Source organism: Geotrypetes seraphini, chromosome 18, assembly GCF_902459505.1.
Source record: "Geotrypetes seraphini chromosome 18, aGeoSer1.1, whole genome shotgun sequence".
In the NCBI taxonomy this organism is placed as follows: domain Eukaryota; kingdom Metazoa; phylum Chordata; class Amphibia; order Gymnophiona; family Dermophiidae; genus Geotrypetes; species Geotrypetes seraphini.
In genome coordinates, this window is record NC_047101.1 from 29,093,927 (window position 1) to 29,119,463 (window position 25,537).

The window sequence follows — 25,537 nt, forward strand, 5'->3', positions numbered from 1 at the left end:
ATATCTGTCCCCATTAAAAAAAAAAAAAGTAATGTTGGGAAACAACCCCCCCCCCAATGATGCTCCCCTCTCTCTCTGAACTTAAAAAAAAAAAAAAATCGGCAAAAGGGAAGCCCAGTCCTTTCTGCCGCTGGCACCCCCCGGTGAACCCCCCCGACCTTTAAATTAAAGATCAGCAAGGGGGATGCCCACTCCCTCCTGCCACCAGGGCCCCCAACGAACCCCTGACCCCTCACCTCTTAATTGTAGATTGTCAGGAGGGATGCCCATTTCCTCCTGCCGGCAGGCTTGTCTCTTCAAAATGACAGACCTTCTCCTTCCCAGTACATCCTGGGATACAATGGAAGGGGCTCGATTGACCCAGGCACCTAAGGCCTCCCTTAAGAGGGACTTGAGGTATCTGAACCAATTACTTGGGCCCATCCTAGTGCATCCCAGGATGCACTTGGAAAGGGACCTAAGGCCCTGATTAGCCCAGCCAGCAATTTAAAGGTGGGGGATCCGGGTAGCCAAAGCAAGAAAGAAGTGGGCTTCTCTGCCAATTTTATTTTTGTAAAGTTTGAGGGGAGGGGGGTTTGGGTTCCCAGTAGAACTTTTTTTTTTTTTTTTAAATTTAATGGGCCCATTAAAAATACGTAAAAACCTCTTTCTGCCCCGAACTGCTGAGCGGCAGGAGGCAGCAGGGGAAGCTCTAAAGCAGCCTCCTGCTTGGAGGAGAACAGTTTTCAAACAAGATAATCTACCTGGATAAATACCAGAGAAAATGATCTTTCTGTTGGTTATTTTGGCCAGGATGGTGGGTTTTGAAATGCATCCTCTTGTATGTTTTTATATGCTGCCTTTTTTTGGCTATTTAAAGTATCCATACTCAATTTAAAGCTACTATATATCCCATTTTAAATTTCATGGATGCAAGTGTTGAATGTGCCATTCTATGCAACTGCTGTGGTTATTTTGAATATGGGTGCATAGAACAGAATTTTATGACCCATATTTCTCAATCTCCTAAACTTATCCTTTAACAAAATGCACCATTTAAGTCTGAATTCATTTTCAAAGTTTAGCTGCTAGCTCAAAATCTATTGTGATGTTTCCGTATGGCACACTGATAGGGATTGGATCTTGGACCAAAACATTTCTTGGAAAAACTGTAAATGTAAAATAATAATAATTCACATAGTCTATCAGGTGGCAATAATTAAAACTTTGCTTTCCTTGTATCCATGTTAATAATTTTTGTGATTTACTGACTGCATTATCTTCTTTCATTTTAAATCATGTATAATTTGGACAGAGTAATGAAAGTGTCATGATTCTGTCTTCTGTTATTATTTATTGGAGTTGACAAATTTGGAAATAACTTACATTTGTTTATAGCCTTATTGCAGCACTAAAACTACATAGATATGAACAGCAGGATTGTCACAACATAAGAACATAAGAACTGCCATCTCCGGATCAGACCTTCGGTCCATCAAGTCCGGCGATCCGCACACGCGGAGGCCCTGCCAGGTGTACACCTGGCGTAATTTATAGTCCACCATATCTTTATATGCCTCTCTTAAGGAGATATGCATCTAGTTTGCTCTTGAAGCCTAGGACGGTCGATTCCGCAATAATCTCCTCTGGGAGGGCATTCCAGGTGTCAACCACTCTCTGAGTGAAGCAGAACTTCCTGACATTAGTCCTGAACCTGTCCCCTCTTAGCTTCATTACATGTCCTCTAGTCTGTGTCAAATTGGACAGTGTAAATAATCTTCTCTGCTCTATTTTGTCGATTCCTTTCAGTATTTTGAAGGTCTCGATCATATCCCCACGCAGTCTCCTTTTCTCAAGGGAGAACAATCCTAGTGTTATAAGTCTATCCTCATATTCCAGTCTCTCCATACCCTTCACCAGTTTTGTTGCTCGTCTCTGCACCCTCTCCAGCAGTTTTATATCCTTCTTTAGGTAGGGAGACCAATGTTGGACGCAGTATTCCAAGTGTGGTCTGACCATTGCCCTATAAAGCGGCATTATAACTTTCTCCGATCTACTCGAGATTCCTTTCTTTATCATGCCCAACATTCTATTTGCCTTCTTTGCCGCTGCCGCGCATTGTGCCGACGGCTTCAGGGTTCTGTCTATCAGTACACCCAGATCCTTTTCTTGTTCACTCTTCCCCAGAGTTGCACCTGACATTGTATACTCGTATTCCTTATTTTTATTGCCTAAATGCATTACCTTGCATTTCTCCACATTGAACTTCATCTGCCATTTCTCCGCCCATGTTTCTAACCGACACAAGTCGCTCTGGAGTTCCTCTCTATCCTCCTGCGATCTGATTTCCCGGCATAGTTTTGTATCGTCTGCAAACTTGATGATCTCACTGGATGTTCCTTCCTCCAGGTCGTTGATATAAATATTAAAAAGGATCGGCCCAAGTACCGAGCCCTGGGGTACACCACTAGTCACGTTCTCCCAGTCGGAGAACTTCCCATTTATGCCCACTCTCTGCTTTCGGTTTTCCAGCCATTTGCCTATCCATCTTTGTATATCTCCCTCTATGCCATGGCTTTGTAGTTTCTTGAGAAGTCTTTCGTGTGGAACTTTGTCGAACGCTTTCTGGAAGTCCAAGTATATTATGTCCACAGGCTTCCCACTATCAATTTGCTCGTTTACGGTCTCAAAAAATTGGAGTAAATTCGTCAAACATGATTTCCCTTTCCTGAATCCATGTTGACTGGGTTTCATCAAGTCGTGTGCGTCCAAGTGCCGGACTATGCTATCCTTGATCAGTGCTTCAACCATCTTGCCGGGGACCGACGTAAGACTCACAGGCCTATAGTTGCCCGGTTCCCCTCTCGATCCTTTTTTGAAAATTGGCGTGACGTTCGCTATCCTCCAGTCGTCCGGTATCTGTCCAGATTTGATTGTCAGGTTTGCAAGTTTTTGCAATAACTCTCCGATTTCAACCTTCAATTCCTTTAAGACTCTCGGGTGAATTCCATCCGGTCCAGGGGATTTGTCACTTTTAAGTTTGTCGATCTGATAGTATATCTGGTCTAAGTCCACTTCAACTGTGGTGAGGCTGTCTTCTATTTCTCCTGGAAACACTTTCTCTGCTTCAGGTATTGTTGAGGTGTCTTCCTTCGTAAAGACAGACGCAAAGAAGGAATTTAGTTTGTCTGCGATTTGTTTATCTTCCTTGATGTACCCTTTTCTTCCCTGGTCGTCCAGGGGTCCCACTGCCTCTTTTGCAGGTTTTTTCCCTTTCACGTATCTAAAGAAGGGCTTGAAGTTTTTGGCCTCCTGGGCTATTTTTTCCTCATAATCCTGTTTGGCATCCCACACCGCCTTGTGACATTTCTTCTGATCATCTTTATGTTTGTTCCAGGCTTCGATTGTCTTTATGCATTTCCATTTTTTGAAAGAGTCCTTCTTTTCTTTTATGGCTTCCTTCACCTGTATGGTAAGCCATGCCGGTTCTCTTTTGCTCTTTGTTCTCCGATCTTTGGAAATCCTCGGAATGTAGAGATCTTGTGCTTCTGTGATAGTATTTTTCAGTAGGGACCATGCCTGATCTACCGTTTCAAGTTTGTCCACCATCTTCTCTAGTCGTTTTTCTACCATGGCCCTCATGCGATCGTATTTACCCTTTTTAAAGTTTAAGGTGGTGGTTAAGGTTTTGGCATGTTTCCCTTTCCCGATGTCAAGTTTAAAGTTGATTACATTGTGATCATTCGTTCCCAGTGGAACCACGACTTCCACTTCTGTTATCGGTCCCGTGAGGCCATTTAGGACCAAGTCCAAGGTGGCGTTGCCTCTTGTCGGCTCTTTTACCATTTGTTCCAGGAAGCAATCCCCTAGCACCTCCAGGAACTTGGCATCCTTGCCGCAGTTGGAGGTTGCTAGTTTCCAGTCTATCCCTGGGAAATTGAAGTCTCCCAATATAATTACATTGCCCGTCTTGCATTCTTGTTTGATTTCCTCCATCATTTCTGAGTCAGTTTCCTCCGCCTGTCCTGGTGGACGATAGTAAAGGCCAATTTTCGTATCTGCGCCATATTGACCAGGAATTTTGATCCAGAGTGACTCAAGCTTCTCTTTCATTTCTGTTGTAACCATTTCAACAGAATCTATTCCCTCCTTAACATATAGAGCAATACCTCCACCTTTCTGCCCTACTCGATCTCTTCTATACAGTTTGTATCCCTGTAGTACTGTGTCCCATTTGTTTTCTTCATTCCACCATGTTTCTGTTATGCCAATGATATCCAATATGTCATGTCTCGCTATTGTCTCTAGTTCCCCCATTTTGTTACCTAGACTTCTAGCATTTGTATACATACATCTAAGTTCCCTTTGTGTTACCTTTTTGGACCTTCTACTCTTGGCCGTCCCTATAGTTTCAATTACGGTATCCTTTACTGCTCCTGTGTTATCACCCTTGTTTGCTGTGTGGTCGTCCTCTCCTGTGTCTGAGTTGTCCCTTCCTGCTTTTTCTCCCTTATTGGCTGTGAGGTCGTCTTCTCTTGTGTAGGAGTAGTAGTCCTTGGCTTCTTCGCCGGGGCATCCTGCTATCCGTGCCATCGACCGGTGGTCGACTGTCGGCTTTCCCCTATCTTTCAGTTTAAAGCCTTCTCGATTGCCTTCTTCATGTTGCCTGCCAAAACTCGTGCTCCTTCCTTGTTGAGGTGTAGTCCGTCCCTTCTGTAGTACTTGCTTTTTCCCCAGAACGCCGTCCAGTTGCGCACGAAGTCGAAGCCTTCTTCTTCGCACCATCGTCTCATCCAGGCGTTGATTACTTGCAATTCCCCTTGTCTCTTTCCATCCGCTCTTGGTACTGGGAGGATCTCAGAGAAGGCCACCTTCACCTCCCTGATCTTCAGTTGTCTTCCGAGTGAGCGGAGCTGGCCCTTCAGCTCTTCCCTGTCATACTTCCGCCCGCTCACATCATTTGTTCCCACGTGGATAAGCACAGCGGTGTCCTCTCCCCCTGCGCCATCTATGATCCTGGAGATCCTGTTGGTCACATCCTTCACTCTTGCTCCAGGCAGACAGGTGACGACTCTGTCCTCTCTTCCTCCTGCGGTGTGGCTGTCCACATGTCGTATAATGGAGTTGCCTACGATGATCCCCATCTTCTTTATTCGGGAGTTCCTTGGGGGGCGTAGGTCCACGTCCTTGGAGTAGGGCCAGTCTTCTTCCTCCAATGATACTCTTGAAATTGTTTCCTGTTCTTTGGGTGGGGGGATGTCTTCCTGTGCTCTCACTATTCCTCCTGGTGTGCGGTTGTCTCCTACCTCGTCTTCGGTTTCTTCTGTGTTTGCATGGGTGTCTTCTCTCCTCACATGGGTTTCCTGAGTACAGTTTTCCAGCCCTGGGATCTCTACGTGGTGCTGATGAGCTTCCTCTATGAACATTTCTAGTTCCTTGACCTCGTCGTTTGGGCTGTACTCCACTAGAATCTTCTCCTGTGCTCGGATTCTGTCTTCGAGTTCCATCACTGTTCCTTCCAATAGTCTTACCTGACATTTCAAGCTATCCATCTCCATGCATCGATTGCAAATGTATGCCTGGATCCCCGAAGGGAGGTAGTCATACATATTGCAGCCGATACAGAAGACCGGAAAGCTCACCTTCTGTCTTCCTTGGGCTTCCATTTCTTGCTTCCCTCGTGTGTGCTTGTGTCCCTTGCCTGCTGCTTCCTTATGTTGCTTGCCTTGCTGTGTCTTTTGTGTGTGCTGTCTCCGCTCTACCTCACCTTGATTGTATGTGTGGGTTTGTTCCCTTGGCGTCTGTCTCTTCCTTACCTTCTGTGTTTGTCGCTTCCTTACTGTTCAGTCCTCCTCGGTGTTCTTGATAGTAGATACTTGATAGTAGATACTCGTCCCTTGCAAGGCCCTTCGCAAAGGCGCTCTCGCTAAGGCGAACGCCTTTACCGCTCGCCTTCGCCGCGCGCCGAACGGCTGGGCGCCGTTGGCTCTGCCCCCTTTCAAGGGGGAGTTCGGGCTCTGACCTCGCTGACGCTTGGGGGTGGGCGGAGCTAACTCTCGCCGCTGCCCCTGCTGTGGATCGCTTTTATTCCCTGCCTTTTGTCTCCTGTCTCTCTCCTGAGGTCTTCTTACCTCCTCTCTGCCTTCTGCCTGCTTTTCAGCCGGTGTTCAGGTCAGCGTGTGCTGGGCGCCGTTGGCTCCGCCCCCTTTCAAGGGGGAGTTCGGGCTCTGACCTCGCTGATGCTTGGGGGTGGGCGGAGCTAACTCTCGCCGCTGCCCCTGCTGTGGATCGCTTTTATTCCCTGCCTTTTGTCTCCTGTCTCTCTCCTGAGGTCTTCTTACCTCCTCTCTGCCTTCTGCCTGCTTTTCAGCCGGTGTTCAGGTTTCCAACCTTTGGAAAATTTTCATTTGTGCTACTGCAGCACATATTCTATTATGCCAGACCACAATTTTAAAACTTTCTACTTTGGCATCCTCAACAGACTGATCCAGAGCTTGTTGGTCAGGCCTGTTAACCAGCGGATGGTTTGGGTGATTTGCACCTTACAGGCACGGTACAGGCACAGCCATTCAGTATTTCTCTGTCTCCAGCAAGTGATGACAGTACACTGTAGGCTCTGACCGAGATAGTCCAAATATGCTTCTCAGTCAGTTCATGCTGGTTAGATTGAGCTAAGTTAGAAGGCAAAGAAAATGGGGAATAACTGGAGGAGTCTGACTCTTCCCTCTCACTTCTCCTTTACTCCCTGAGAGTGATTTCCCTTGGTGTTAAGGTGTCTCTGAAGAATGGGAAGGAGTTATTGTGAGGCCGGCTGCTGGTCCTGATGAAATGTGGTTTCTAGTTGAGTTTGGGAAAGACCTCATTTTTGATTCTGTATAAACTGTAGCAGCTGAAGGGATTGTAGTTTCCAGAGGGAATATTCAGACAGGTTGAGACCTTCCCCCCCCCCTCCCCTCTTGTACAACACCATGTTCTCTTGCTGTTACAGCCAGAAAGTTTGTTTTTTCCTTCTGGAAACAGCAAGTATATCTTAGTGGGAGAGTGGTGTTGCACCTTTGCAATTAAATGGCGTCTGTCTTCAGCTGCCCACACTTTCATAGGGCCACCCTTCCATACAAGAAATCTGCTAAGCCAAATGTGATTCCCTATCTGCTTCTGAATTTCTTTAGAATACCATTTTTATACTGTGCGGGATGTTTGCAGAGCTTTTAATTTGACTGCAAGTGGGATAGTCCTTCCATTTTTTTCTACTCAAAAGTGTAGGCCTCATATATGGTCACATGCTCCATGCAAAAGTTTTTTGAATCCGATAATTGGGCGGGGAGGCTTTTGGCCCATAAATTGAGGAAGAAATGTTTTCAGAACATGATTGTTAAAATAGTGGATGACCATGGAAGACCTTTAGTTTCCCCTTCTCGCATACATGATGCATTTTAAAATTTTATCATGCTTTATATAAAGCCTATGTTGAGCATTGTTCAGTAAAGGGGTAACAACATTCCTGGTGCATGCCCACAAAAGCTATGCAGTATACACAGCTCATGTACACGTAATCTAGTGCACAGTTCTTCAACCGCCGGTCCGCGGACCAGTGCCGGTCCGCAGAAAATTTCTGCCGGTCTGCGCAGGACCGGCGAGATCAAGTCAGCAGTTAAATTTCCTGCCGACTGCGGTTCCTGCTGATTAATGTTCCAGCCTCAGGCGATCAAGATAGGCTGCCAACGTCGGGGCCTTCCCTCTGTGAGTCTCGCCTGTTCGGAAACAGGAAGTTGAAACAAAATAGGCGGGACTCAGAGAGTGAAGGTCCTGACGTCGGCAGCGTGTCTTGATCGCCGCCCCTGCCGAGTTGCTGAAGAGGGCCGCGGGGAAGTTGCGATTAGACCGGAGAGAGCTGCAGGTGCAGGTGGAGGGAGATGGTCAGCGTGTGCAAACAAAATCCTGGGGAGCCTTCACTGTAGCTGTCTCCCCTCCCACCAGCTCTCCAATTTACCGGCAACTTCCTGCAGGCAAGTACCGAGAGCTGCTAGAAGGGGAGGAAGCCACTTTAGGAGGCTGGGAAGGTCTGGAAAAGGGAGAGCTGTTACTGGACTTGAAGGGAGTTAGAAGGAGAGATGCTGCTGGGAGGGGAGGAGGGAATGGGATGGGAAGAGAGTTAATGTTGGATAGAGGGAGGAGGGAAGGGAGAAGAAGGAGAGATGCTGCTGGGAGGGGAGGAGGGAAAGGGATGGGAAGAGAGTTAATGTTGGATAGAGGGAGGAGGGAAGGGAGAAGAAGGAGAGATGCTGCTGGGAGGGGAGGAGGGAAAGGGATGGGAAGAGAGTTAATGTTGGATAGAGGGAGGAGGGAAGGGAGAAGAAGGAGAGATGCTGCTGGGAGGGGAGGAGGGAAAGGGATGGGAAGAGAGTTAATGTTGGATAGAGGGAGGAGGGAAGGGAGAAGGAGAGATGCTGCTGGGAGGGGAGGAGGGAAAGGGATGGGAAGAGAGTTAATGTTGGATAGAGGGAGGAGGGAAGGGAGAAGAAGGAGAGATGCTGCTGGGAGGGGAGGAGGGAAAGGGATGGGAAGAGAGTTAATGTTGGATAGAGGGAGGAGGGAAGGGATAAGGAAAAAAAGGAAGGAGGGTAGGGAGAAAGAAAAAAGGAAGGAAACAGCTGGCAGGGAGATTACAGGAGGGGAAGGGGGTCAGGGTGGAATGGAGAGATCAGATGAGAGAAAGGGGAGAGAGAGAAATGAGAAAGTAGAGAGACATTGATGCTGGAAAGGGGGTCAGCAGAGAAATAAGAGAGGGATAAAGATGCTAGATCTGGTGTAAGAGAGATAAAAACGAAGAAGGCAGTGAAGCTGGAATGAATGATGTAAAAAGGAGAGAGGAGGATGGACAAGGAAGAGGGGCATAGAAAGAAGTCAGATACATATGGAAGGGGGAGAGGGCAGGCATTGGATGGAACGGGCAGATGCTGGAAGGAAAAGAGTGAAAAGAAGATGAAAGCAGAAACCAGAGACAACAAAAGGTAGAAAAAAATAATTTTATTTCTATTTTGTCATTAGAATATATCAGATTTGAATTATATATCCTGCTAGAGACATAACTGGGGACTGCAGTATTCTGTTAGCATGATATTTCTATGTAGCATTCTATAATAACTTGGCTTGTTCAGTTTTCTTGATAGTAGAGGGGATATATGTGAAGGGGAGGGGAGACAGGGGTTTTGTTGGTCCGTGCTCTGTATATTTGTATTTATAAAATCACAATTGTTCAGAATATTGTTTCTTTTTATACTTTAATAAAATACGTTCAATATAAAATCATAATTGCGGCTTGTGCAGATGGGATCAGATGGTTTGCGGGGACCGAGCTCGCGGAGATGGGGCGTAAACGGGGTTTTTAAATTTTAGTCCTAGTAGTTTGCCGGTCCACAAAATAAGTCCTGTCCCCACCCTGAAAGCCTGATGCCCCCCCCGATGTCCGATTCATCACCCCGAAGGACCGCTCGCACTCCCCAGCCCCCCCCTGCACGGAGAAGCTGCCTACCGTTGTTTCCCGATGCCAGTGAGCCCTGCTGCTTCCTCTGCCGGCGGTCCCGCCCCTTCTCTGAGCCCTGTGCTGCGCTGCTTCCTCTGCCGCGGTCCCGCCCCTTCTCCTGGCATCTTGACTCTTTGAATGTTACTCACACTAAGCTCTAACTGTGCATGAGTAACTTTGAAACACAACATGCACAAACTTGTTTCAACATGCTTGTTACTTTCTTTCATGCTCAGATAGATACATTATTTAATGCCTCTCATAGATGCTTGAAATGGTCTCCTAGTAGAGGTGGTGGAGACAAAGACTGTGTCTGAATTTAAGAAAGCATGGGATGGGCATGTGGGATCTTTTAGGGAGAGGAGGAGATAGTGGATGCTACGGATGAGCAGACTGGATGGGCCATTTGGCCTTTATCTGCCATCATGTTTCTGTTTGTCTTAATGATGCCATTGTTCACTTATTTATTTATTTATATATTTCCTAATAACAAATAGAATCATTTATATTTTTTAGGTTCTGGCAAAACCTTTAAATCTTCAAGATCAAAGCCAGCAAAGTTTGGTAATGCATCTTCTGAAACTGGTCATCAATTGTCTTAACTTTGACTTCATTGGTAGCTCAGCAGATGAATCTGCAGATGATCTTTGTACCGTGCAGATTCCAACAACCTGGAGGATGAGTAAGAGCAGAATGTTTCATATCCATAGATCTAATCAAAGCCTGTTTCATATTACATCTAATAAACAAAAATATAGCCCACAGGTCAGAATGACACAGGGATGTTCATTGTTAGCATGCATTCCATTAACATGCCTTTTAAGTAATGTGCACTAAATCTGATACACATTAATCTACAAATTAGCACATTAAGTTGATTAGCACACCTTAAAATGTTTTATTAGATCAAATGTATAAAATTACCAGTAACCGAAATATAGTCTGAATTTTACATTACATTAGTGATTTCTATTCTGCCATTACCTTGCGGTTCAAGGTGGATTACTAAAGGAGTTATCTGGCCATTTCCAGAGGAATTGAAGATTAGAGCAAGTTGCTTCAGAGAATTGGGATGAGTCATGCGGTGTGTGTTTGTCTTCAATGATTTTTGAATAGCATGGTTTTTATTTCTTTTCTGAACGATTTGTAGTCTGGGGTCGTTATCAGTAAATTGGAGAGTTGGTAGTCTAGTTTTGCTGCTTGTGTGGCTATAAGGCCATCGTACAGTTTTTTTCGTTTGACACGTCTGATTGGGGGATGTGTGAACGGTTTGTGGGTTCTCCCTATATCTGGTTGAGGTAGTTTGGATTAGGCGGTTGTTTAGGTAGGCTGGGCTGTCTCCGTTTATGGTTTTAAATAGTAGGCAGTAGAATTTGAATTATACTCTTGCTTGTATTGGGAGCCAGTGCGAGTCGAGGTATGCCGCTGTGATGTGGTTGTGTTTCCTCAGTGAATAGATAAGTCTAAGCGCTGTGTTTTGAACTGTTTGTAGTTGTTTTATCATGGTGGCAAGGGAGATAGAGTATGTTGCAGTAGTCTAGAAGACCTAGAACTAGGGACTAGACCAAGAACTGGAATTGTGTTCCGTTGAAGAATTTTCTAAATTGCCTTAAGTTTCTCATGACCGCAAATGATTTTTGTATTTTGTTGATTTGTGGTTGCATGGCACAGCATCTGTCTATCGTCATTCCTAGAAGTTTTAGAGTGGGTTATATGGGGTATGTGATTTAGTTTATTACTAGATTTGTTGTGGTTGGGATTTTATTATTTTTGAGGACAATGAATTTTGTCTTGTCTGGGTTCAGTTTCAGTTTGTGATTTTTCATCCATGTTGCTACTGCTTCAAGTATCCTGTGTAGTGTGGCTGTCATGGAGAACGTTGGTTGGTCAAAAGGAAGGAGAATGGTGATGTTGTCTGCATAGCTGTAGGAGGTTAAGCCTAATTTGTCCAGGCAGGTGCCGAGGGATGCAATGTAGAGATTGAAGAGAGTTAGGGATAATGGAGATCCTTGGGGTACGCCGCAGGTTCTGATTTTTCTTTGTTCAACTTTACTCTGTAAGTTCTGGATTGTAGGAATCCTTGAAATCATGGGTGTACCTTGTGTGTGATTCCTATTGTATCTAATATTTGTAGTAGGATGTTGTGATTCACCATGTCAAATGCTGCAGTGAGAACCAGTTGTATAATCAGCATTTTGCTACTTGTGCTGAGGTGTTGTGTAGCTGTGTCCAGGAAGGAACCTAGGAGTGTCTCTGTGCTGTAGTTGGTTCTGAAACCAGATTGTGTAGGGTGGAGTATGTTGTGGTCTTCTAGGTAGTTGCTGAGGAGTTTGGCTACCAGGCCTTCCGTTAATTTGACATAAAGTGGTATTGAGGCTATTAGTCTGTAGTTGGATAGTTGATCTGTTGCTCCTTTAGGGTCTTTTAGGATCGGGGTGACGACGATTTCACTGAGGTCTTGCGGGAAAAGGCCATCTGCGAGCATGGTTTGTATCCATTATAAGAGGAGAGCGTGGAATTTGGTACTGGAGGATTTTAATAGGTATGGAGGGCAGTGGTTGAGGTCGCAGGCTGCATGGTTGTATTTTTTGTAGAGTTTGTTAAGGTCGGACATTGTCTACCGCAGCTGATTCTCTTTCTGTGGGGGGGCATTCTCTTCTAGGTGGGTTGGGGCTCCGGTGAGGTTAGGTCCAAATTGCAAATGTACTTGGAACAATTTTCCCTCTGCATCCCTCTGAGATGATGATTTAAGTCTCAGTGGAATACACAACTATAGCCAAGGCTTGAAAAATCCAGCAACAAGTAAGATTTTATGAGGCGTAAGTTGATTTTCCTGTCACTGTAGCAAGGGTTTTTTTTCTCTTTGTTTTGAATTCATCTGGTAATGGGAAAAGAATGCAGCCTTTCTTCCAGTGGATGGTGTGTGAAAGAATAATGTACATCTCTGTTCTTCATCCTCTGTCTAACCGCATTCTGCCTACTTCTTGCATCCGAGCAGCAAATAAACACTAAACTATATTAGGAATAAAAGGATGGGCATCTACTGTTAATGTTGTATGCTTCAGTGATAACCTCAACCTCTGTTTGCTGGGCTGCTCTTACATGCTGCAACCCTGCAGTTGGAGTTTTAAAAAATTGTGTACATTCACGTCAATTCATCACCAATAGGGAGGGACAACCTGAAGAGAGTTAGTCTTAATATAACTATTTAGCTAATTCTTATCAGCAAATCACTATAGTGATTTTCAACTGTATTGCAGGTACTTGGGAACCTTATTTATATAAAATTCTTTTTAATGTTTGGCATATTGGGTGAACATAAATTAGACCCTTGGTTATACTTGGAGTATATTTTCTAGTCTAATTAAAGATCTTCCACCTATAATAGAGCCTTCTTTTTGGGACACTTGTACATGATCCCCAAAATAAGCCCTGTTGGAGGACATGTCCTGAAACTTTGGTAGGGCATAAACCCAAACATGTTACAAGCGCATAATCTTCTTTTGTTTTAGAAAGCAGGCTAAACGCTTACAGTAGTTTGTTTTTTGTTTTTTTTCTTCTGTTATTCTTATAAAATTGTTGTTCACATGCCCCTTTACATCTATGGAAAATGCAGCAAATGAATTAAACTATATTTTTCTTCTCAGTCTTTTTAGAACCAGAGACCTTGGACTTGTTTTTCGATTTGTATCATACCCTCCCTCCACTTTTGTCACAGTTAGTAAGTAATTTTTAAATTGCAGTGTTAAATATATTTGCTGTATTTGGGAGATGCTAGCAGTTAAATAATTTTACTCTGTAGAGTGCACATGGAAATTTTATTCATTTCTAAATTGGGAATGTTAAAAACAGAAAAAGGGGGGATCTTTTCAGTGCCAGGTGTCTCCTTCCTCTCATTAACATGTACTGTGCATGGTATAATTTTACCGTATATGCTCGATTATAAACTGAGATTTTTGGGCCAAAAAATGGCCCAAATATTGGAGTCTTGATTTATATTCGGGTCCTCAGGTCTGCGCACTCCCTCGCCTCCCACCCGGAACCTATTGCAGGCCTCCTGCAGGCCTGCCTTAAGTCCAGATGGTCTAGCGGTGAGCCAGGATCAGAAAAGGCTGCCACAAGTTCCTGGAGCAGTCTCTTGCGACCAAGAGAATTTGTGAGAATGCTGCAAGAACTCCCAGCAGCAATTTCTATCGCAGCTCTGCACAGGGTAGGAGCGAATGAAGATAGACCACCAGGGTTCAAAGGTATGTTTTAGAGGTAGAGGTGTCTGGGAGGGAGGTGGTGTGGTTAACAATTGGCTGGGAAAGGACATGGGAAGGATTCAGGGCTTTGGAGTAGGAGACATTTTGGATACCTGGAGTCGGAATCGTGGGTACCAGAAATTGAGGAATCTGAGTTGAAGGATTTATCTACCGACTCCACAGCCCTGGAAGGATTGCTCCTGTCCCAGCTCACTGATGGACTAACAGGGTGCTTAATCAGGCCAGCGGGAGGCCTGCAACGGGTCCAGGTGGCGGGGTGGTTAACAGTTCGCCGGGATAGGACGCGGGAAGGATCGCTCTTGTCCCTGCTCACCACTGGACTACCAGGGCTTAAGGGAGGCTAGTAGTGGGCATAGGAAGTGAGCAGGAAGGAGGGCTGTGTGCAAGGCAGGGCAATTGAATATAACCCCCCCAGTTTATATTTGCTTGAACCTTTTCCCCCTTTTTTTGGGGGGGTAAGGTTACTTCGGTTTATAATCGTTTTGTTGTTGTTGTTGTTTTTTTCTTTTTCTAATTGCTTTATTAGTAATTTAAATACATTTAAAACATCTATCTTGTATAATCAAACATAGAACAATACATTGATTCATTGTATGTCTTATTTCTTAATACATACTAAGAATATCAAATCGTCTATATGTCTTCTATAACCCAACCCTCCCTTCCTCCCCACCTCTCCCCTCCCGCCCCAGTGAGTGAATGTGTGCAGGAGATTCATTAGGTATAAAGATATAAGAAGCTATAGTTCAGAAATCAATAGGAATACTCCCTTGGGAGCTAATCCAAGTTTCATATGTACCCCAAATGGTATTATAACTATGTACAGTGGAACCTTGGTTTACGAGCATATTTCGTTCCAGAAGTATACTCGTAAATCAAATTACTTGTATATCAAAGCGAGTTTCCCCATAGGAAGTAAGGGAAACTTGCTTGATTGGTTCCCCCCCCCCCCCGAGGTCACTTGCGCTGCTCCACCTCACCCCACCACATCCCAGGCAAGAGGTAGGATCTTCAGGCACTGGCACCGGCATGTCCTTGCCGGTGCTAGATCGGGGTATGTGTTTGGACACGGGAGATGCCAGTTCGCTGGGGGGGAGGGGGGGTGATGTCGTTTCTCTGGGGGTGCTCACAAATGGAGTCAACGCTTGGTTTGCGAGGCACGATTTGCTCGAGTGTTTTGCTCGCCTTGCAAAACACTTGCAAACCGCATTACTCACAAACCGAGGTTTGACTGTATCTCTGAAGCACAGTTAATTTTGACATTTGTTGTATAAATTGGACTTTGGTCAACAGTACTCAGAACACTGGAAGATCTGGTTGTTTCCAAGCAGATGCCAGAACAACTTGACTTGCTGTTATAATCATATTTTTTATATTCAACTATATATGGTACTCTGAGGACAAACAGGACATTGTTTCTCACATACGAGTGATGTTGGATTTTATAGGGGCATAGGTACAATAGCCACTAATTAGGGAGTCATAAGAACATAAGCATTGGAACAGACCCAAAAGTCAATTAAAGCCCAGTATCCTGTTTCCAACAGTGATTAATCCAGGGCCAAGTACCTAGTAAGATCCCAAAAGAGTAAAACAGATTTTTATGCTGCTAAGCTAGAAATAAGCAATGGATTTTCCCAAGTCCATCTTAATCATGACTAATGGACTTTTCCTTTAAGAAATCACTTAAACCTTTGTTAAACCCTGCTAAGCTGACTCTTTTTACTGCATTCTCTGGCAGTGAATTCCAGTGTTTAATTAAACATTGAGTGAAGAAATATTTTCTGTGGTTTGTTTTAAATTTATTACATGTCCCCCAGTTGTTGTATTTTTTGGACAGAGTAAACAAATGATTCACTCAACGCAGCCTTCCTCAGAAAGTCCAAAGTTGTTCTTTGCGGGGATAGGGTCTTAATGCTGCCTCATTTGTTTTTATGAGCACATTGAAATCCTGCTGCTCCTCTGTGTTTATGAATCCCAGGAGTGGCTGGTCAGCCAAGAATTCCTCCTAGGGTTGTTCTCCCTAAAGATAAAGGTGAAACCCAGCTTGGGTTGTAGAGCTTACTAGAGATAAATGGTTCAACAGATAAGTTATTTAAAGTATTTATAGCAAATAGCTGTACCAAGAGATTTATTTTTTCTTTTTTGTGTTTTATTTCAATTTTGGATATTTTTGGAATAGATTTTTTTGTGTTTGGGTAATCACAGGCAGTGGGCAATCACTGAATAGGACCTCAAAGACAGTTGTTGATGGATGCTCAGGGTGCTCAGGGAGTTGTGTGATGTCTTGGCGGAACCGCTATCCGCACTCTTCAATCTCTCCCTTAGTACAGGTGACGTCCCGTTGGACTGGAAAATGGCTAACGTCATTCCACTTCATAAGAAAGGCTCCAAGATGGAAACAGCAAACTACAGACCGGTGAGTCTCACATCAATAGTGAGCAAACTAATGGAAACTCTAATCAAATGCCAATTGGATACGATCATGAACGAGGAGAATCTACGTGATCCCCGTCAACATGGATTTACTAAGGGGAGATCCTGCCAATCCAACCTGATCGGCTTCTTTGACTGGGTGACGAGAAAGCTGGATGTTGGGGAGTCCCTGGACATCGTATACCTGGACTTCAGCAAAGCATTCGATAGCGTACCACACCGCAGGTTGCTGAGCAAAATGAGTTCTATAGGATTGGGCGACACGCTGACGAAATGGATTGGGAACTGGCTTGAGGGTAGGCTTCAGAGGGTAATGGTGAATGGCACCCCCTCCAAAACGACGGAGGTGATCAGTGGAGTGCCACAGGGCTCCGTCCTGGGCCCGATCCTGTTCAACATCTACATAAGAGACTTGGCAGAAGGTCTCCGAGGTAAAATAACACTATTCGCTGATGACGCCAAACTAAGCAATGTAGTGGCCAAGAGTACAACAGACAAAAACTCAATGCCCGACAACATGATGCACGACCTACTACTACTGGAGCGCTGGTCTAGGTCCTGGCAACTCAGCTTCAATGCCAAAAAATGCAAAGTCATGCACCTGGGCAGCCATAATCCATGCAAGACTTACACCCTAAATGGCGAGATCCTAACAAGAACTGAAGCAGAGCGTGACCTAGGGGTGATCGTCAGTGAGGACATGAAGGCTGCCAATCAAGTGGAGCAAGCTTTCTCCAAAGCAAGGCAAATCATAGGTTGCATACGCAGGAGTTTCGTCAGCCGTAAGCCTGAAGTCATTATGCCATTGTATAGATCCATGGTGAGACCACACCTGGAGTACTGTGTGCAATTTTGGAGGCCGCATTACCGAAAAGATGTGCTGAGACTAGAGTCGGTGCAGACAATGGCAACCCGGATGATCGCTGGTCTCAAGGATCTCCCTTACGAGGAAAGGCTGGATAAGTTACAGCTCTACTCACTCGAGGAACGCAGAGAGAGGGGAGACATGATCGAGACGTTCAAGTATCTCACGGGTCGCATCGAAGTGGAAGAAGATATCTTCCTTCTCATGGGTCCCACGGCAACCAGGGGGCACCCGTGGAAAATCAGGGGAGGGAAACTGCACAGTGACACCAGGAAATTCTTTTTCACTGAGAGAGTGGTTGACCGCTGGAATAATCTTCCACTTCAGGTCACTGAGGCCAGCAGTGTGCCTGATTTTAAGGCCAAATGGGATAGATACGTGGGATCTATTCACTGAGTTAGGTGGGGAAGGGTCATTGCGGTGGGCAGACTGGATGGGCCGTGGCCCTTATCTGCCGTCTATTTCTATGTTTCTATGTTTCTATGGATTGCAAACACAGAGCAGCAGCAGGATTTTGATGTTCTCATAATCAACAAATGAGGCAGCATTATTAATAATAATAATAATAATAATAATAACAGCTTATATACCGCAATACCGTGAAGTTCTATGCGGTTTACAAAGATTAAGCAAAGGTACAAATTGATTGACTTTTAGAGGGGAAGAAGAAAGAGGGTTAATAGGACAGTAAATCCATTTTTGAGGAGAGAGTGATCAATAGAACAAGTTAATCGCTATAGAGGGGAGAGAGAAGAGAGGATCAGTTGTCTAGATACTTTAGGAACAGGTGTGTTTTCAGACGTTTCCTAAATTCCTCATAAGTAGTGGGCGAAAGCAATTGTTTTAGGTCTTTACCCCATGATGCTGCTTGGTGCGAGAGAAGATGTTCATGGTGTTTTTTCAGTTTACAACCTCTCACTGGGGGGGAAACGAAGTTGGAATGTGAGCTTCTCTTGTGTCTGTTGGCTGAGAAGACGAAAAGGTCAGTTATATATTTAGGGGCAAGTCCGTGTAGTGCTTTAAAGCAGAAGCAGGCAAATTTAAACTTTATGCGCGCCTCCATTGGCAGCCAATGCAGCTGCCGGTAGTAGGGTGTCACGTGGTCAAACTTCCTCAGCCCAAAGATCAGTTTGACCACTGCATTTTGCATCAATTGTAAACGCTGCATGTTCTTTTGGGAAATTGCTAAATAGGCGATGTTACAGTAGTCAAGTAGACTCAGTACGAGGGATTGGACTAGGGTTCTGAATGCCGCTGTATCGAAATAAGCTTTAATGGATCTGAGTTTCCGGAGAGTGAAAAATCCCTTTCTGATCAAGGAGTCTACCTGGTCTCTCATGGTTAGGCACTGATCCAAAGTTACACCTAGTATCTTTATGGTAGGTTGGATAGGGTAATTAAGATTATTGATACATAGTGGTGATTTGGTGTCAAGCGGATGTGGCGAAGCAACGAAGAAAGTTGTCTTTTCTGAATTAAGTTTGAGCCTAAAGGTTGTCATCCAGTGCTCCATCACTTTTATGGCTTCTGAAGCTTTAGGAATAGTTTCAGAGATAGAATTAACGAATGGGATGATGATCGTAAAATCATCTGCATAACTAAATAGTTTTATCCCTAACTGGGTTAGCTGCGTGCCTAGACATTGAAGAGCAATGAAGATAGCGGAGACCCTTGTGGCACACCGGATGGATTGCTCTAGGTATCTGAAAGTTCATAATTAAAACGTTAAGGCCTTTGTATGTGCCGTTAACCCAGACAGCATCGTTTTTCGACACCGGAACAAACGGATAAGTGCAATCTATATTGGCACTTTTTCTTTAGCTTAAATACAGATATCGTAATATATCATGGAGTGAGTGAATAACTACAACTGTGTAATGTATACAATAGCAGGTAGAGGAACAACATTGTACTGTGACGGTTCTTTGAGAATCCTGGTCCTGGTACTTACCCTAGTTATGATTGTGGTGGAGGTGACTGAGCACAATAATAGGTTAAAAATGTTTTTAAAAATAGCTTATTTTGCTACCAACAGGTGGTTATATCATAGATTAAGGCATTGAGTTGCATGTAATTCATATTTGAAAGCCAATTTTAGTGAATTTTTCCCACAAGTTTCATTAGGTGCATAAACATTTATCAACATAGCTACAATACTATTTTATCCTAAAGAAAAGAAATAGACATTTTTTTCTACCTCTGTTGTCTGGTTTCTGCTTTCCACATCTTCTCGTTACAGAATCGATATGGCAGCCAAGCAGTATGCTGCTTTCAGTTCTGGCAGCAGGCTCATCAGTCCCACCCTGATTCTACAGGACTGCTCTGTTATGACCCACTTGTCCAGAAGCTGAGTGGGATTGTATAAGAATGAAAGATTAGGTTCTTACCTTTGCTAACCTTCTTTCTTGTAAATCCACACTCTATTCCTGAAACTTGCCCTGGGAGTTGCTGATTCGCCAATTTTCTGCCTCGATAAGAACTTGTAGGCTGAACTTATGGTTTCTTGACCAGGCTTTCTAAGAGTACCATCCAAACGGCATTTTGCCTCGGGGACCCCTAACTGTGGTGCCCCCTTCTGTTAGTACAGGCTGCATCTCCTTATAGCACAATGTCTTTCAGGTTTATACTGTTTGTTAACCTTTTTCAATTGTTCATGATTGTTATGAAATTTCATGCTATGAGCAGATTAGACTTGTTTGTCAGAGAATTTCCCCGTACCTCTCCCTTTTGTCTGTATTCCTTACAGGTTCACTGTCTGCTTTTGCATGAACTGGAGACCAGAGAGCAGTCCTGAGGTAAGAGGGGAGTGTCAGAAAAATTATGTAAATGAGGCTTCCTACAAGCAGTCTCGGGACATGGTATGTATAACCCACTTGTCTAGGAATAGAGTGTGGATTTACAAGAAAGAAGATTAGCAAAGGTAAGAACCTAATCTTTTGTTGTTGCCCTTGGAGTCTGTACTATATGTATTAAAATGTCATAGTGCCACAGCTTTCAACAGTTGAAATCTATGTGAATTTTTTTGCTAATTGAATCTCCTTGGATTTATGTAATGTTGTCAATTTATTTTCAAACTGTAAATTAGCAAATCTGAGCTATAGAATGGGATTTCTGTTGCAAGGGTTAAACTGGCCAACTGTCTTGAGGATATAAAGGAGGAGTCTTATGTTCTAAAGCTGCCCATGTTTCACTTTTTAGGCACTATCCTGCTTAGTCCAGTTTGCATCTGTGAGGAGATCATTGTTCAGCAATCCAGAACGTGCCAAATATCTTGGCAATTTAATCAAAGGTGTAAAAAGGATCCTTGAAAATCCTCAGGTATTTCTAAACATTTTAATTGTATCATAGGATATTGAAACTTTGAGGGAGGAATTTGGAATGAGAGATAAATGTTTCAAAACAATTCAGCTCGGTGTTTGTACTTTGTTACATCCACTCCGGAGTCTGTACGATAAGTGTTCAATCTGTATCTGTGAAAACACATTGTTTTTGGCTCCTCCTATATAGCAGCCCCCTACAGTTTTTTCTTTATGAGCGAACAGTGCAGAAATGTTTCTGATCTGCTCTGCTTATTTTTCTTATTTCCGACGTAAGTTCGACCCTTCCAGAGGCTTTGGTGCCCTGAGACCCCTTATTCAAGGGTTCTTTGCCTGGGAAAAGAAGTAGTTTCCACAGAGCTGGACTGCGGCTTCACAGGGCAAGCTTTGGGTGGACCTGTGGAGCCAACCTGCTGTGTGCCACCTCAGAGCTGGAGTCTGGTCCCCTGGGAGCAACTTGCCCTCTGAGCCTTTCAGAGGCTTAAGCGCAGGTTGATTGTATCTTGAGCCCTTGGTGTATCAGGGCGCAGGCTGAATTTTCCCACCCCTGCTCATGTGCCCAGATTCCGTGGGGCAGAGGTTTTGGTCAAGGTCTGTCTGACCGGCAGCCTGAAGATTGGACTGTTTGATAAAATTCTGAGGGAGAAATTCCTTTTCCTTCACTTTAGCTGCAGAGAGAGAGCAGACAGAGGCAGGCACTGCAGAGAATGAGTACAGCCTCATTATTTCCTATGGGAAAATTGTGGGGGGGGGAGGGGTGGTAAGGGCAGGCGGTCCTAGCAAAGTCATTATCGGGGATTTCTAGGGATAGAGTTCAGATCACCCACCTCCAAAACCCCTACTTCAGCATTTTATTGGTTTTTCATTTTCTTTTTACGGGCCACTTTTGATACAATTTTTCTGTCAGTGGTGGTCATCTTGGATTTTCAAAAATTTTTTTCTTATCTTTTTTTTTTCCTGCCTCAAAACCTCTTGATTTTGTAAAATATTGACAGAGAAGGACTCCTCAGCCTCTAATCATCTTAATTCATGTGTTGATTGTGCCAGATTACCAAAAGAGGAGCGTGCATGTACTATGTGATGTGGCACATGTGAACATAAGAAATGCCTCCGCTGGGTCAGACCTGAGGTCCATCGCGCCCAGCAGTCCGCTCACGCGGCGGCCCATCAGGTCCAGGACCTGTGCAGTAATCTTTTATCTATACCCCTCTATCCCCTTTTCCAGCAGGAAATTGTCCAATCCTTTCTTAAACCCCAGTACCGTTCGCTGCCCTATAACGTCCTCTGGAAGCTCATTCCAGGTGTCCACCACACGTTGGGTAAAGAAGAACTTCCTAGCATTCGTTTTGAATCTGTCCCCTTTCAACTTTTCCGAATGCCCTCTTGTTTTTTTATGTTCTGAAAGTTTGAAGAATCTGTCCCTCTCTACTCTCTCTATGCCCTTCATGATCTTGTAAGTCTCTATCATATCCCCTCTAAGTCTTCTCTTCTCCAGGGAAAAGAGACCCAGTTTCTCCAATCTCTCAGCGTATGAAAGGCTTTCCATCCCCTTAATCAGTCGTGTCGCTCTCCTCTGAACTCTCTCGAGTAACACCATTTCCTTCTTAAGGTATGGTGACCAATACTGGACGCAGTACTCAAGATGCGGACGCACCATTGCCCGGTACAGCGGCAGGATAACTTCTTTCGTTCTTGTTGTAATACCCTTCTTGATTATCCCCAGCATTTTATTCGCTCTCTTGGCGGCCGCTGCGCACTGTGCCGTCGGCTTCATTGTCATGTCCACCATTACCCCCAAGTCCCTTTCTTGGGTACTCTCAAGATTCCCTTAGTTGGCACATGATATTATGCCTCTGTTGTCATCAGCCACTCACTGATTCCATTTGTGGAACAGTTAAGCAGGATGCCTTGGGGAGCCCTAATCTGGCTGATTACCCCTCCATTTATAAGAACATAAGAATAGCCTTACTGGATCAGATCAATGATCCATCTAGCCCAGTATCCCGTTTTCAAGGAGGCCAATCCAGGTCACAAGTACCTGGAAAAACCCCAAATACCACCACTACTACTACTATTAATTATTTCTATAGTGCTACCAGACGTATGCAGTTCTGTACAGAGTCACAAAGAAGACAGTCTGTGCTCGAAAGAGCTTACAATTTAAACAGACAAGACAGGCAAATAGAATGTCATGGATTCAGTTAAGGGAAATGGGTAATATGCTGGCTGGGTTGGTGGGTAATGGGAAGTAGGGTTATGGATTGAATGTTATATCAAAAAGGTGGGTTTCTAGTCTGCTTTTAAACAAGGTAAAGGAAGGGGCTTGGCGGACAAATTTGGGTAATTTTTTCCAAGCATGGGAGCAGCTAGATGAAAGAAATAAAGTTGGAATTGGCAGTGGAGGAGAAGGGTACTGCTAAGAGCAGCTTATCTGAGGAACGGAGTTCTCTGGAAGGTGTATAATGAGAGAGGAGAGATATTGAGAGACAGCAAAATGAACACACTTATAGGTCAGCAATAGGAACTTGAACTGTATGCGAAGGTGGATAGGCAGCAATTAAGTTTTTTAAGGAGAGGGGTGACATGAGTGTAGCGAGGTTGTAGCAGATGAGTTGTGCAGCAGAGTTTTGCACAGATTGCAGGGGAGAGAGGCGGTACTGTGGGAGACCAATTGGAAATAGATTGCAGTAATCTAAGCGTGAAGTTGCGAGAGCGTGGACAAGGGTCTGGGTAGTGTGCTCAGAGAGGAAGGGGTGAATTTTGGTGGTGATGCAGAGATAGAAGCGACAGGCCTTAATAGTTTGTTGGATGTGCGTAGAGAATGAGAGGTCGAAATCGAAGATGGCTCCAAAGTTATGAGCAGAGGAGATTAGAATGATGACAGTATTCTTTACCGAGATGGAGAATGAAGGCGGAGGAGCAGAGGGTTTAGGAGGAAAGAGGAACAGCTCCGTTTTAGACAAGTTTAGTTTCAGATGACCCCGTCAATACAAACAGCAAACCAGAGAATATAATTCAAAAAATGAGAGCGAAAAAATGTTGAAACACAAAAAATATGTCTTCCTCATATAGTGTGTAGCAAATTCAAAGTAACTTATCAGTAAAGAAACACTTCACATTCACATATGCTCAGAAACATGAAGCTCTGTGGAGAGAAGCCCCATCGCAGAGCTCACCTTCCAATCATTGCATATGACTTGAATGTTTTATATTTTTTTGTACAGAGATTTCTTCTTCAAATGTATAATGTGACCAAGAGATATATGCAAAAAATATATAGATGTTTGCCACTTATCTCAAAAATAATTCGGGAGTCCTGACATGGCCCTGTTTCAATCTCTTCCTTAGAAAACCCGAAAATAGAATTGGCTCTATCACTTGAGATTGTAAATGGCAGCAAGCCTATTGAGTTATCAAGCAAAGTTCCCAGTCCACTTCCATCTCCGGTGTTTATGCATGCCACAAATTTTTGAAAGAGTCAACATTTCACACTGGTGTGTCCAATTTCCAACTGATAGGAAATGCCGTCGGCCTCCCTACTTTGAAGATAATCACATAGTTTCAGATGATGCAGGACATCTTGGCAGCAATGTCAGCCAAACAGGCAGATACTTTTTCTTGGACTTTAGGTGAAATTTTGAGTGTAGAGAGATAGATCTGGGAGTCATCAGCATATAGGTGATACTGGAAGCAATGGGAGGAGAGAGAGAGAAGAGGTCCTAAAACAGAACCCTGGGGTATGCCAACTGCTAGCATGGTAACAGCAGAAGAGGATCCACCAACACGTATACTAAAAGTAGGACTACTCTACAAAGTCCCTGTAGGTCTCCTCTATGTACCTCTGTCTCTCTCAGCTCTTCCAAGTCTGCATCTCTAGCCTCAAGGGAACGGACTCATTCTCTGAGAGCCAGGAGCTCTATGCAGCAAGCACACACATGCAATTTCTCACCAACTGGGAGATAATCATACATGTAACAGTGCAAAAAACTGGATAGCTCCCCTCTTGCTGCTGGACTACTGTCTGCTTATTATTATTGAGCTACCTAATTAAATCCTATTAAGGTACTGGGTATATTAGACTGGTATTCTCTGCCTTAAGATAATTTATATGCTTTATTTAGTTTGTTTTAATGAGTAATGAATGCTGTGCCTCTATACCCTCTCTCTTAGAACCAGACTTACTGAGGGTTAGGCACTAGGCCAGCATACCTCCCCTCAAGGGTCAACAAAGAAAAAAAATCCAACGAGTCTGCAGTGAACAGGTAGAATCAAAAACAAAAAGAAACTGCAGAGAGGAATTTCCGGATTTTATTCATCATCATTGTAATCATTATGGTTTTCAACTAGTGAAGCATAGGACAATTAGGACCCCTGAGGAAGGAGTGTTTCTCCAAAACATGGACCGTGTTGGGTCACTGTAGAGGTAAAGGAAGCGATCAGAGACCAAAAAAAACTTAGTTTAAGGAATGGAAAAGGTCAAAATCGGACGAAAACTGGAATAAGCACAAACAACATCAACCTCGGTGCCATAAGGCGGTAAAAGGGGCCAAAAGATATTACGAGGAAAAAATAGTCAAGGAGGCGAAAAACTTCAAGCCATTCTTTTGATATATTAAGGGGAAACGACTTGCGAAGGAAGTGGTGGGACCGTTGGATGACCAAGGAATAAAGGGAGCGCTAAAGAAGGACAAAGCAATCGCTGACAGACTGAATACCTTTTTTTATATCTGTATTTACCGAAGAGAATATACACAGCATACCAGAACTCATCAGGTTTTATGCTGGAAGCAAAAATGGGAAACTGACAGGGTAAACTGTCAGTCTAGAAGAGGTATGCCGGCAGATTGATAGGTTTAAGAGCGATAAATCCCCGGGACCGGATGGTATCCATCCGAGGGTCATCAAGGAACTGAAAGGGACTATAGATGAACTGCTTCAGCTAATAGCCAATGTGTCGATCAAATCGGGAAAGATTCCGGAGGACTGGAAGGTGGTGAATGTTACACCAATCTTCAAAAAAGGTTCGCAGGGAGACCCGGGAAACTACAGACCGGTGAGTCTGACATCAGTACCGGGAAAGATGATAGAGGCACTGATAAAGGACCGCATCATTGATCACCTTGACGGACACGGTCTGATGAGGACCAGACAG

The 25,537-nt window shown here is 44.1% G+C and overlaps 1 protein-coding gene across 2 annotated transcripts in view; it reads left to right on the plus strand.

Annotated features, from left to right (window-relative positions):
* RANBP17 (RAN binding protein 17) overlaps positions 1–25,537 on the plus strand; it is a 548,236-nt gene that overhangs the window by 60,951 nt on the left and 461,748 nt on the right. For both annotated transcript variants that reach the window (XM_033927588.1, XM_033927589.1), the window contains 3 exons: positions 10,019–10,184; positions 13,150–13,223; positions 20,267–20,386. In XM_033927588.1, the coding sequence (XP_033783479.1) occupies positions 10,019–10,184; positions 13,150–13,223; positions 20,267–20,386 (360 nt within the window). The remainder of the gene's footprint in view (positions 1–10,018; positions 10,185–13,149; positions 13,224–20,266; positions 20,387–25,537) is intronic.